Source organism: Meles meles, chromosome 7 (assembly GCF_922984935.1).
Source record: "Meles meles chromosome 7, mMelMel3.1 paternal haplotype, whole genome shotgun sequence".
Lineage (NCBI taxonomy): Eukaryota > Metazoa > Chordata > Mammalia > Carnivora > Mustelidae > Meles > Meles meles.
Genome location: NC_060072.1, coordinates 80,477,499 through 80,491,434, shown reverse-complemented (window position 1 = coordinate 80,491,434; position 13,936 = coordinate 80,477,499). Strand labels below are relative to the sequence as shown.

Here is a 13,936-nt window from a genome sequence, read left to right as displayed (position 1 = left end):
CATCAGTGACAAAGCAGCATAAAATTTTAAACAGGAAGGAGAAGAAAACAGAATCAAGAAAGATCTTGGGTCTTATGTCAGACACTACTGATTGCACTGAATGAATATGAATTAGAAAGGCCATGAAGGATGGATATTCTACACTGGAGAAAGAGTAAGCAGAGATACTGAAGTAGAAAATGACACTTCATATGTGGGAAACCACATAAATCATATATATACACTTAAGAAAAATGTCAAAATTTTCTTCTATAGAAGAATCAACCTGTTCTACTGGGACAGGTACTGCCACCAAGTTATCTGCTTTTCATTCTTATAGTCAAAAATTTGAGGATGGTAAATTATGTCTCTACAAAACTTGACTGCAAGCTCCCAGACAGCTTGGATGGTGTCGCTAATGCACTGTTTTACACAAGCAGATGTAGAATGAGTACTGAGTGAATTTAAGCAAACTAGGAGAAAGCCAGTACGGTACTATTTTCTGAAAATATATAACTTAAAATACTACTCCTAAAATATGCACTGTGAAAAATTTCATAGTCAGTCTGCTAAATTATGCAAAATGTATTATTTATTTTCCTTCACAGACCACTGATGAGCATAATAACATATTAAAATCTCTGAAAAGTGCTGCAATATTAAAATAACCTACCTCTTTCAAAGCTAGCATTTCCCAAACATAATGGCTAATAGAATATTCTTTTCCCCCCTCAGCTCATAAACACTCCCTAGAATTAGTATTCTAGCACATACTATTAGAGTCCAAAAGGTAAAAGTACAAAACTGAACAGTAGATTGAATTACAACATTCCTGAATATTTAAGTATATCACTGAATGTATCTTCAATTTCACTGAACTTTCTGTAAACTACACGGTTTCCCACTGAATTGCTTAAAATTATATTCATGGCAGCAAGAGTAAATAAACTGGAAAAATAAATATTTAATATCTCTCTAGTCATAAAAATGAACCTACACAATGTTTCTGAAGTACATGGACCCATACTTAAGTAACTCACATAAAGAACTGCATGGCTGGTTCAAGCATGTAGCTCTTGATCTCAGTGTTGCTTTATTCGAGCCGCAGGCTGGGTGTAGAGATTCCTTTTAAATAAAAATCTTCAGGGAACCTGGGTGGCTCAGTTGGTGAAACGTCTGCCTTCAACTCGGGTCATGATCCCAGGGTCCTGGAGTACCAGGTTGGGCTCCCAGCTCTGCGGAGAATCTGCTTCTCCCTTTGCCCCTTCCCCCACTCATTCAATCCCTCTATCCGAGGAAAATGTTAATAAATTACTATCCTGTTACTATCCGAGCAAAATGTTAATAAATCACAGGTGGGATTAGGTTTTTAAATAAAAGAATATCATAAAAATTTCCCAAATGCTTTATTTTCAGTATAAGAAAGTATCAAACTAACTTGAAAAACATTGTAGACAGTGCTATGAAACTGACACTGTTGCTCAACATTAATGATGTATACCCTGTAAGAAACATATCAAAGAGATCTCAATCCTACCTTCACTTATCTTGCCTTTGGTTCAACAAAACATCATGGCTGACCTATCATCCCACTTACAGACTGATACTGTTTTTTACTTATTAATTCAAAATCAAAAGTAAGGAAGTTAAAAAGAAAGCCTTTCTAGACTCAATGTCACTGACTATTAAGACTCAAGATCCACTCAAGCAATAAGTAAAATATTTAAGATCTGAGGAAGGTTGATAGGACTGTTGTTTTCTTTTTTTCCCCAATTAAAACGTATAAAAATGATGGGGAAGACAAATATATCCTTTTTAAAATTTTTTATTTTTTATTAACATATAATGTATTATTAGCCCCAGGGGTACAGGTCTGTGAATCGCCAGGTATACACACTTCACAGCACTCACCACACCTAGCACATACGTTCCCTGGTGTCCATAACCCAACCACCTTCTCCCTCCCCACTCCCCAGAGCAACCCTAAGTTTGTTTTGTGAGATTAAGAATCTCTTATGGTTTGTCTCCCTCCCAATCCCATCTTCTCTCCTTTTTTCCTTCCCTACTCCCCAAACACCCACTTTGCCTCTCAACTTCCTCATATCAGGGAGATCATATGATAATTGTCTTTCTCTGATTGACTTATTTCACTAAGCATACATTTGTATCTTTAGATTAAATACCCAGTAGCGCAATTTCTGAGTGGTAGGGTAGCTCTATTTACAACTTTTTGAGGAACCTCCATGCTGTTTTCCAGAGTGGTTGCACCAGCCTGCATTCCCACCAACAGTGTAGGAGGGTTCCTCTTTCTCCACGTCCTCGCCAAAATCTGTGATTTCTTGATTGTTAATTTTAGCCATTCTGACTGGCATGAGGTGGTATCTCATTGTGGTTTTGATTTGTATTTCCCTGAGCTGAGTGATGTGGAGCACTTCTTCATGTGTCTGTTGGCCATCTGGATGTCTTCTTTGCAGAAATTTCTGCTCATGTCCTCTGCCCATTTCTTGATTGGATTATTTGTTCTGTGGGTGTTGAGTCTGATAAGTTCTTTATATATTTTGAATACTAGCCCTTTATCTGATATGTTGTTTCCAAATAGAAGATGAATATATCTTAGTAAAGCTTGTTAACTGGAGAGTATTAAAGCAAATAAAAAAGTGGTATTTTTGGAATTTTTTTATTTTCTTATTTTTTTATAAACATATACTGTATTTTTATCCCCAGGGGTACAGGTCTGTGAATCACAAGGTTAACACACCTCAGAGCACTCACCATAGCACATACCCTCCCCAATGTCCATAACCCCCCTCCCCCCTCCCAACCTCCTTCCCCCCAGCAACCCTCAGTTTCTTTTGTGAAATTAAGAGTCACTTATGGTTTGTCTCCCTTCCAGCCCCATCTTGTTTCATTTATTCTTCTCCTATCCCCCTAACCCCCCATGTTGCATCTCCATGTCCTCATATCAGGGAGATCATATGATAGTTGTCTTTCTCCAACTGACTTATTTTACTAAGCATGATACCCTCTAGTTCCATCCACATCGTCGCAAATGGCAAGATTTCATTTCTTTTGATGGCTGCATAGTATTCCATTGTGTATATATACCAAATCTTCTTTATCCATTCACCTGTTGATGGACATCTAGGTTCTTTCCATAGTTTGGCTATTGTAGACATTGGTGCTATAAACATTCGGGTGCACGTGCCCCTTTGGATCACTACGTTTGTATCTTTAGGGTAAATGCCCAGTAGTGCAATTGCTGGGTCATAGGGTAGTTCGATTTTCAAACTTTTAGGGGACCTCCATGCTGTTTTCCAGAGTGGTTGCACCAGCCTGCAGTCCCAACAGTGTAGGAGGGTTCCCATTTCTCCGAATCCTCGCCAGCTTCTGTCATTTCGGACTTGTTAATTTTAGCCATTCTGAATGGTGTGAGGTAATATCTCATTGTGGTTTTGATATGTATTTCCCTGATGCCGAGTGATGTGGAGCACTTCTTCATGTGTCTGTTGGACATCTGGATGTCTTCTTTCCAGAAATGTCTGCTCATGTCCTCTGCCCATTTCTTGATTGGATTGTTTGTTCTTTGGGTGTTGAGTTTGCTAAGTTCCTTATAGATTTTTGGACACTAGCCCTTTATCTGATATGTTGTTTGCAAATATCTTCTCCCATCCTGTCAGTTGTCTTTTGATTTTGCTGACTGTTTCCTTTGCTGTGCAAAAGCTTTTGATCTTGATGAAGTCCCAATAGTTCATTTTTGCCCTTGTTTCCCTTGCCTTTGCCGATGTTCCTAGGAAGACGTTGCTGCGGCAGAGGTCGAAGAGGTTGCTGCCTGCATTCTCCTCAAGGATTTTGATGGATTCCTTTCTCACATTGAGGTCCTTCATCCATTTTGAGTCTGTTTTCGTGTGTGGTGTAAGGAAGTGGTCCAATTTCATTTTTCTGCATGTGGCTGTCCAATTTTCCCAGCACCATTTATTGAAGAGGCTGTCTTTTTTCCATTGGACATTCTTTCCTGCTTTGTCGAAGATGAGTTGACCATAGAGTTGAGGGTCTATTTCTGGGCTCTCTATTCTGTTCCATTGATCTATGTGTCTGTTTTTGTGCCAGTACCATGCTGTCTTGATGATGACAGCTTTGTAATAGAGTTTGAAGTCTGGAATTGTGATGCCACAAACTTTGGCTTTCGTTTTCAACATTCCTTTGGCTATTCGAGGTCTTTTCTGGTTCCATATAAATTGTAGGATTATTTGTTCCATTTCTTTCAAAAAAAATGGATGGGATTTTGATAGAGATTGCATTAAATGTGTAGACTGTTTTAGATAGCATAGACATTTTCACAATATTTATTCTTCCAATCCAGGAGCATGGAACATTTCTCCATTTCTTTGTGTCTTCCTCAATTTCTTTCATGAGTACTTTATAGTTTTCTGCGTATAGATTCTTAGCTTCTTTGGTTAGGTTTATTCCTAGGTATCTTATAGTCTTGGGTGCAATTGTAAATCGGACTGACTCCTTAATTTCTCTTTCTTCTGTCTGTTGTTGGTGTAGAGAAATGTAACTGATTTCTGTGCATTGATTTTATATCCTAACACTTTACTGAATTCCTGTACAAGTTCTAGCAGTTTTGGAGTGGAGTCTTTTAGGTTTTCCACATATATTATCATATCATCTTCGAAGAGTGATAGTTTGACTTCTTCTTTGCTGATTTGGATGCCTTTAATTTCTTTTTGTTGTCTGATTGCTGAGGCTAGGACTTCTAGTACTATGTTGAATAGCAGTGGTGATAATGGACATCCCTGCCGTGTCCCTGACCTTAGGGGAAAAGCTTTCAGGTTTTTCTCCATGGAGAATGATATTTGCGGTGGGGTTTTCATAGATGGCTTTGATAATATTGAGGTATGTGCCCTCTATCTCTACACTGTGAAGAGTTTTGATCAGGAAGGGATGCTGTACTTTGTCAAATGCTTTTTTAGCATCTATGGAGAGTACCATATGGTTCTTGTTCTTTCTTTTATTAATGTGTTGTATCACATTGATTGATTTGCGGATGTTGAACCAACCGTGCAGCCCTGGAATAAATCCCACTTGGTCGTGGTGAATAATCCCTTTAATGTTCTGTTGAATCCTATTGGCTAGTATTTTGGTGAGAAGTTTTGCATCTGTGTTCATCAAGGATATTGGTCTGTAGTTCTCTTTTTTGGTGAGATCCTTGTCTGGTTTTGGGATCAAGGTGATGCTGGCCTCATAAAATGAGTTTGGAAGCTTTCCTTCCATTTCTATTTTTTGGAACAGCTTCAGGAGAATAGGAATTAGTTCTTCTTTCAATGTTTGGTAGAATTCCCCTGGGAAGCCTTCTGGCCCTGGGCTTTGGTTTGTTTGGAAATTATTGATGACTGTTTCAATCTCCTTACTGGTTATGGGCCTGATCGGGTTTTCTATTTCTTCCTGGTTCAGTTGTCGTAGTTTATATGTCTCTAGAAATGCATCCATTTCTTCCAGATTGTCCAATTTGTTGGCGTAGAGTTGCTCATAGTATGTTCTTATAATTGTCTGTATTTCTTTGATGTTAGTTGTGATCTCTCCTCTTTCATTCATGATTTTATTTATTTGGGTCCTTTCTCTTTTCTTTTTGATATGTCTGGCCAGGGGTTTATCAATCTTATTGATTCTTTCAAAGAACCAGCTCCTAGTTTCATTGATTTGTTCTACTGTTTTTTTTGGTTTCTATTTCATTGATTTCTGCTCTGATCTTTCTGATTTCTCTTATCCTGCTGGGTTTAGGGTTTCTTTCTTGTTCTTTGTCCAGCTCCTTTAGGTGTAGGGTTAGGTTGTGTACTTGAGACCTTTCTTGTTTCTTGAAAAAGGCTTGTACCGCTATATATTTTCCTCTCAGGACTGCCTTTGTTGCATTCCACAGATTTTGAACCGTTGTGTTTTCATTATTATTTGTTTCCATGAATTTTTTCAATTCTTCTTTAATTTCCTGGTTGACCCATTCATTCTTTAGAAGGATGCTGTTTAGTCTCCATGTATTTGGGTTCTTTCCAAATTTCCTCTTGTGATTGAGTTCTAGCTTCAGAACGTTGTGGTCTGAAAGTATGCAGGGAATGATCCTAATCTTTTGATACCGGTTGAGACCTGATTTAGGACCCAGGATGTGATCTATTCTGGAGAATGTTCCATGTGCACTAGAGAAGAATGTGTATTCTGTTGCTTTGGGATGAAATGTTCTGAATATATCTGTGATGTCCATCTGGTCCAGTGTGTCATTTAAGGCCTTTATTTCCTTGTTGATCTTTTGCTTGGATGATCTGTCCATTTCAGTGAGGGGAGTGTTAACGTCCCCTACTGTTATTATATTATTATTGATGTATTTCTTTCACTTTGTTATTAATTGGTTGATATAGTTGGCTGCTCCCACGTTAGGGGCATAGATATTTAAAATTGTTAGATCTTCTTGTTGGACAGACCCTTTGAGTAGGATATAGTGCCCTTCCTCATCTCTTATTATAGTCTTTGGCTTAAAATCTAATTGATCTGATCTAAGGACTGCCACCCCAGCTTTCTTCTGATGCCCATTAGCATGGTCAATTGTTTTCCACCCCCTCACTTTAAATCTGGAGGTGTCTTCGCGTCTAAAATGAGTTTCTTGTAGGCAACATATAGATGGCTTTTGTTTTTTTATCCATTCTGATACCCTGTGTCTTTTGATTGGGGCACTTAGCCCGTTAACATTCAGGGTAACTATTGAGAGATATGAATGTAGCGCCATTATATTGCCTGTAAGGTGACTGTTACAGTATATTGTCTCTGTACCTTTCTGATCTACTACTTTTAGGTTCTTTCTTTGCTTAGAGGACCCCTTTCAATATTTCCTGTAGCGCTGGTTTAGTGTTTGCAAATTCTTTCAGTTTTTGTTTGTCCTGGAAGCTTTTTATCTCTCCTTCTATTTTCATTGATAGCCTAGCTGGATAGAGTATTCTTGGCTGCATGTTTTTCTCGTTTAGTGCTCTGAATATATCATACCAGCTCTTTCTGGCCTGCCAGGTCTCTGTGGATAAGTCTGCTGCCAATCTAATATCTTTAACATTGTATGTTACAGACTTCTTTTCCCGGGCTGCTTTCAGGATTTTCTCTTTGTCACTAAGACTTGTCAATTTTACTATTAGGTGACGGGGTGTGGACCTATTCTTGTTGATTTTGGGGGGGGGGGTTCTCTGCACCTCCTGGATTTTGATGCTTGTTCCCTTTGCCATATTAGGGAAATTCTCTCCAGTAATTCTCTCCAAGAGACCTTCTGTTCCCCTCTCTCTTTCTTCTTCTTCTGGAATCCCAATTATTCTAATGTTGTTTCATCTTATGGTGTCACTTATCTCTCGAATTCTCCCCTCGTGGTCCAGTAGCTGTTTGTCCCTCTTTTGTTCGGCTTCTTTATTCTCTGTCATTTGGCCTTCTATATCACTAATTCTTTCTTCTGCCTCATTGATCCTAGCAGTGAGAGCCTCCATTTTTGATTGCACCTCATTAATAGTTTTTTATATTTCAACTGGGTTAGATTTTAGTTCTTTTATTTCTCCAGAAAGGGCTTTTATATCTCCAGAGAGCGTTTCTCTAATATCTTCCATGCCTTTTTCGAGCCCAGCTAGAACCATCAGAATCGTCATTCTGAACGCTCGATCTGACATATTACCAATGTCTGTGTTGATTAGGTCCCTAGCCTTCGATACTGCCTCTTGTTCTTTTTTTTGTGGTAAATTTTTCCGCCTTGTCATTTTGTCCAGATAAGAGGATATGAAGGAGCAAATAAAATACTAAAAGGGTGGCAAAGACCCCAGAAAAATGCACTTTAACCGAATCAGAAGAGACCCCAAATCGTGGTGGGGAGAAAGGGAATAAAAAGAGGTTCATAAAAAAAAAAAGAAAAAAAATTAAAAAAGAAAACAAATAAAGAAAAATATAAAAAGAAAGAAAAAATATATATATTATATAAACTAGTCAAAAAATGTTAAAAAAGAAAAGGGCAAAAAATTTTAAAAAATTTAGCAGAAGAAGAAAAAAGAAAAAAAAAACTGAATTAACCACAAGATGAAAGAATCATGGGGAGAAAGCCATAAGTTCCGTGCTTTGCTTTCTCCTCCTCTGGAATTCTGCTGCTGTCCTAGGAATTGAACCTGCTTTCCTTGGTAGATGACCTTCATCCTGGCTGGATTTTTTGTTGATCTTCTGGGGGAAGGGCCTGTTGTAGTGACTCTCAAGTGTCTTTGCCCGAGGCGGAATTGCACCGCCCTTACCGGGGGCCGGACTAAGTAATCCGCTCGGGTTCGCTTTCGGGGGCTTTTGTTCCCTGAACGCTTTCCATAGAGTTCCGGAGGACGAGAATGAAAATGGCGGCCTCCCAGTCTCCGGCCCGGAGGAGCCAAGAGCCCAGGGCCCCACTCCTCAGTGAGCCCCTAGAGAACAGCGCCCAATCACTCCCGTGTCCCTGGCTTCCAACTGCGCTCCGACTGCGACTGGTTCAAGGTAACCCGGCCTGCGACTGGTTCAAGGTAACCCGGAGCTGAGAGCTCAGTCCTCGGCTCTGTCTCTGTATCCAGCTTCCCCGTTCTAATACATGCGAGCTCTGCGACACTGTGACACCCCCGATCCTTCTGTGACCCTGTGGGACCTGGGGCCATGCCCACCCCGCGTGGGCTTCACCCCAGTTTAGCCTCTGGAGCAATGGCCCTCAGTGGAACAGACTTTTAAAAGTCCTGATGTTGTGCTCTGCCGCTTGCCGGGAGCCGGCCCCTCCCCCCTCGGCCTATCTTCCCGTCGTTTTGGATTCACTTCTCCGCCAGTCCTACCTTTCAGAAAGTGGTTGATTTTCTGTTTCTAGAATTGTTCTTCTTCTTCTCTTCAATCTCCCATTGGATTTGTAGGTGTTTGCAATGTTTAGATAAGCTATCTAGCTGATCTCCTGCTACCTGATGTAGTCTCAGCCTACTACTTCTCCGCCATCTTGACTCCTCCCCACCAGTTTTTTTTTTTTTAATATTTTTATTTATTGACAGAGAGAAATCACAACTAGGCAGAGAGGCAGGCAGAGAGAGGAGGAAGCAGGCTCCCTGCTGAGCAGAGAGCCAGACGCGGGGCTCGATCCCAGGACCCTGGGATCATGACCAGAGCCGAAGTCAGAGGCTTTAACCCACTGAGCGTCCCAGGTGCCCCATTTTTGGAAGTTTTTAAGTACTCTGAGAAAAATTATCAGCTCTCCAAAACAGCAATTTTGAAGTATACAGACCTATTATTATTACTATAAAAACCACTATTCTAAGTATTTAGAAAATAAACAAAATGGCCCTATAAATTACTTTATTGTTCATGCTTTTAAATAGTGCTGGAAAGGTGCCAAAAAGGGACAGCTAGATGGTGTTGATATAGTCATTCAAGAATATGTATAAATACCTACTATTACAGGTACAACAACAAGGAAACCCTGACCTATGTAAGAGTAATTGATACCTGGGCACCTGGGTGGCTCAGTGGGTTAAGCCTCTGCCTTCCGCTCAGGTCAAGATCTCAGGGTCCTGGGATCAAGTCCCACATGGGACTCTCTGCTCAGCAGGGAGCCTGCTTCCTCCTCTCTCTCTCTCTGCGTGCCTCTCTGCCTACTTGTGATCTCTCTGTCAAATAAATAAATAAAATCTTAAAAAAAAAAAAAGAGTAATTGATACCTAAATGACAGATCAGAATTTTAAAAAAGAGAGGCTTTATTTGTGTATGTACTGATAGGGTCTATAGTGGTTTGCACTTTCTATGGGCCATGTACATTAGGTATTTTGGAAAAGATTTTTGCAGGTACATAAATATTTATGTAGGTATATACATTTTATATCAAATTCTAATGCTGGATCCATTTTATCAAAGGACCTTCTATAAAAGGTATCTTAAAATGTTCTGAAAACACAGACATCTTAAATCTACATAATCTATCCTGGTATAGAGATTTTTATATTCTCTGCCCATTATATTAAATTAATCCCTTTAGCACTTTGCTAATGAAACATCTATATTTCCCTGTGAGAGATGTGCTAGGTTATATAGAAAAATATGAGTTCATTTTCAAATGCTTTAATGCAAAAATTCATAAATAGTATTCTTTGGAGCCAAAAACGCTCTCATCTTTTGGTACTCAAGACTCATCAAAGATCACCATTAACTTAAACAATGTGTGATTTCATTTCTTGGGATATTTATGAGATAATTTGCATAGAATATAAAATGTGATATAAATATAGTCCAAGATCCAACATCTGAATAGATTCTTATTCTGAATTCACTGGTTTATGACCAGTGGCTTGGCATGACTTCTAGAGATACTTTTAACAGCAAAGCCCACAAAAGAAGGATAAATAATACATTTTCCTTATATTCCCTATTTATTCTATTCTATCAGTTCTAAACTACTGGAGAAATGCAGGTATAGTTCAATTACTGAATTCAGAATCATTCATATTCATACTATTACTCTGTGAGGCAAATGTTTATAATCCATGAAGCTATTTTCTCCAGGTTTATTTTAAAGTACTAGAACAAATCAAATATTTCCCACCCATAATTTAAAACCCAGACAAGGGGCGCCTGGGTGGCTCAGTGGGTTAAGCTGCTGCCTTCAGCTCAGGTCATGATCTCAGGGTCCTGGGATCGAGTCCCACATCGGGCTCTCTGCTCAGCGGAGTGCCTGCTTCCCTTCCTCTCTCTCTGCCTGCCTCTCTTGTGATTTCTCTCTGTCAAATAAATAAATAAAATCTTTAAAAATAAAAAAAAATAAAAAAAAAATAAAACCCAGACAAAATTCTTCATGCGAAACATCAAGGGGAAATTATGGCTTACCTCATACTCAATTTCAGGTAAGTTACTCTCATCTGCCTTCTCTAGCTTCTCAGCAGCCCACTTGCTTGCAGCCTCAGCAAGTTCCTTTTCAGTTAGCCTACTGGGTTTGTCTAACACCTAATAAATACAAAAGAACAGTTCTATTACAATTCTCAAAAGCATTTAAACTTCTAATACATAAAGAAGTATATCCCAGGAGCACACGGGTGGCTCAGTCAATTAAGCATCTGACTTTGCTCAGGTCATGATCCCAGGGTCCTGGAGTCAAGCCCTACATAGGGCTTCCAGATCTGTAGGGAGCCTGCTTTTCCCTCTCCCTTCGCTTGCCACTCCCCCTGCTTGTGCTCACTATCAAATAAATAAAATCTTTAATAATAAAAAGAAGTATATCCCACTTACCTTAAAATCATGTAAGCCTCCAAATTTATATAGATAACAAGTACATTCTTTATTTGCTTTTTTAAAAATATCCAACACAGAATTTCTTTAAGTAGCAATAATTCCTTTTGGCCATACAGATTAGCTCTGACTCCTAATTTCATTTATATAGAACTGCAAAAATTCATCTTAAGGAACACAGAAGCTGACTATTAACTAATATATTAACAGTATTTAATATAGGACATCATACTGATTTCATATATTCAATGAAATAAATAATGCCAAAATATCAAGGTAAATTTCCAACTAATGCAATAGAAAAGTCAGATATGCCATTTTTATAATTTGTAATAATTTACATGAATCCTCATTTTTACACAATATTTATACACTTTGATTTCATTTTTTTGATACTTCTACTGGTTCCCTTCTTCAACCATACCCAATATCAAACAATGTATGGAATTTCAAGTTACAGAGAGACCTGGGTTTGAATGCCAGGTTCATCACTTACTAGGGAGATGATATTATATGCACAGTTTATGACACTGTGAAGACTTTGTTTCCTCATTTACAAAACAGATGGTAATAATATAAAGTAGTTGTGAGAATCAAGAGAAGTAATAGACCCGAAAGTACCTAACATAGTGTTTGGTACTTCCGTTTTTCTTTCTTTTCCATATTAACTGATATAAATCAGCTATAGTAAAACATTTGAAGATCAATCAGTTCATGAGGTCAACACAAAGATGAAGAAAATAAAATTTTTTTTCTGGATCACATGATTCCCATAATTCTGTTTACGGACCTACATTACAGAATAAGATGCAAAATTTCTAAGCCAAGGGACATCGGGGTGTCTCAAAGTGTCTGGTTCTTGAGTTCATGACCCTTATGCTCATGATCTCAGGGTCAGGATATCGAGTCCCCAGGGAGCATGGACATGGAGCTGCTTAAGATTCTGTCTCCCTCTCCCTTTATCCCTCCCCCTCTCTTTAAAAAGAAAAAAGAAAAAAAAAAAAAACCTAAGCCAAATTAGAAAAATTTGTTCCTTAGGCCCATATAGTAGCTCTGATTACATTCTATTTTATGAGCAAATATTTTCATCAACTGTGTCTTTCACCTCAAATTTTGTCTCCACATCTTCTCTAAAGTCACATCATTAATTCCAAACATACCTCCTCTGGATGACAGTGGCATTAAAAATCTCCAAATTAGGGGCACCTGTGTGGCATAGCTGGTTGAACATCTCACTCTTGCTTTTAGCTGGGGTTGTGATCTCAGGGTCATGACATCAAGCCCCCATCAGGCTCTAGTACTCAGCACAGTCTGCCTGGGATTCTCTCTTCCTCTCCCTCTGCCTCCCGCTCGTTCTCACTCTCTTTCTCAAATAAAAATAAGTAAATCTTTAAAAGTCTCAACATTAGCGTATACTACCATTTATAAAGTGCTTTTATATGCACACCTAAAAAAGTTTTTTTTTTGGAAGATTTTATTTACTTATTTTGACAGAGATCACAAGTAGGCAGAGAAGCAGGCAGAGAGAGAGGAGGAAGCAGGCTCCCTGCCGAAGCCCAATGCGGGGCTCGATACGCAGCTCAATCCCAGAACTCTGGGATCGTGACCCAAGCCGAAGGCAGAGGCCTAACCCACTGAGCCATCCAGGTGCCCCTAAAAAAGTATTTTAATTAAATGGAATTCCATGAAGGTGGTTAGGGTAGACTTTATCACCCTAACTTATAAACCAATAGAGTGAATGTCTAAAAGCTAGTGATTTGCCCAGTCACTAGTAATTGTTAAGCTGGAACTCATGACAAAGGCCCCTGACTTCCTTCCACAGCTTATTCAATTCACCAAACTACTAGCTGGACATCCATATTTACTGAAAGACAGTAACAGTGTACGTACATAGAGTGTTTCCACAGCTCTGAAGAAGAGTAAATATGTCGCTCTAAAGCCCTATCCACACATGTTAAAAAGGTAGAAATAATACCTCATTATTACCTAATAAGATTAAAAAAAGTAAAACAAACAAACAAAACAAGGGTGCCTGGGTGACTCAGTGGGTTAAACCTCTGCCTTCAGCTCAGGTCATATCTCGGGGTCCTGTGATCAAGCCCCGCATCAGGCTCTCTGCTCAGCAAAGAGCCTGTTTCCCCCTCTCTCCCTACTTATGATCTCTCTGTCAAATAAATAATAAAATTTTTTTTAAAAAGTTAATAACAAAAAAATCAAAACAAAACAAAACAAAACAAAAAAAAACAAGAGTGCCTAGATGGCTCAGTCGCTTTAGCATCTGCCTTCAGCTCAAGTCATGATTACTGGATCCTAGGATCAAGCCTCACATTGGGTTCCCCGCTCAGCTGGGAGCCTGCTTTTCCCTCTATCCCTGGCCCTCCTACCTGCTCATGCTCTCTCTCTCAAATAAAATAAAATAAATAAAGTCTTTTTAAAAAAGTTAAAAAGACAAAGTAAGTTAGAATAAACAAAAATATATGTATGAATATATCAAAGAAAAAAATGTATGCCCCATTTTTTGGTATCTGTTTTGAAGAGAAAGTTATAGAGTAAAAATAAAACAAACATTGTTAAGTTCTCTCCAGTAAAGATGGAAGAAAATCTTCTACAGCTGAAATCTTCCATCCATCTTTCATTAAATCTATACAGCTGAATGGGGCACTTGGGTGGCTCAGTGGGTTAAGCT

General features: G+C 38.8%; 1 protein-coding gene across 8 annotated transcripts in view; it reads right to left on the bottom strand.

Moving 5' to 3' along the window:
- The window catches only part of PPHLN1 (periphilin 1), a 162,892-nt gene that overhangs the window by 67,855 nt on the left and 81,101 nt on the right, over positions 1-13,936 (bottom strand). For all 8 annotated transcript variants that reach the window (XM_046013304.1, XM_046013305.1, XM_046013306.1 and 5 more), the window contains one exon: positions 10,852-10,968. In XM_046013304.1, coding sequence (XP_045869260.1) covers positions 10,852-10,968 — 117 coding nt within the window. The remainder of the gene's footprint in view (positions 1-10,851; positions 10,969-13,936) is intronic.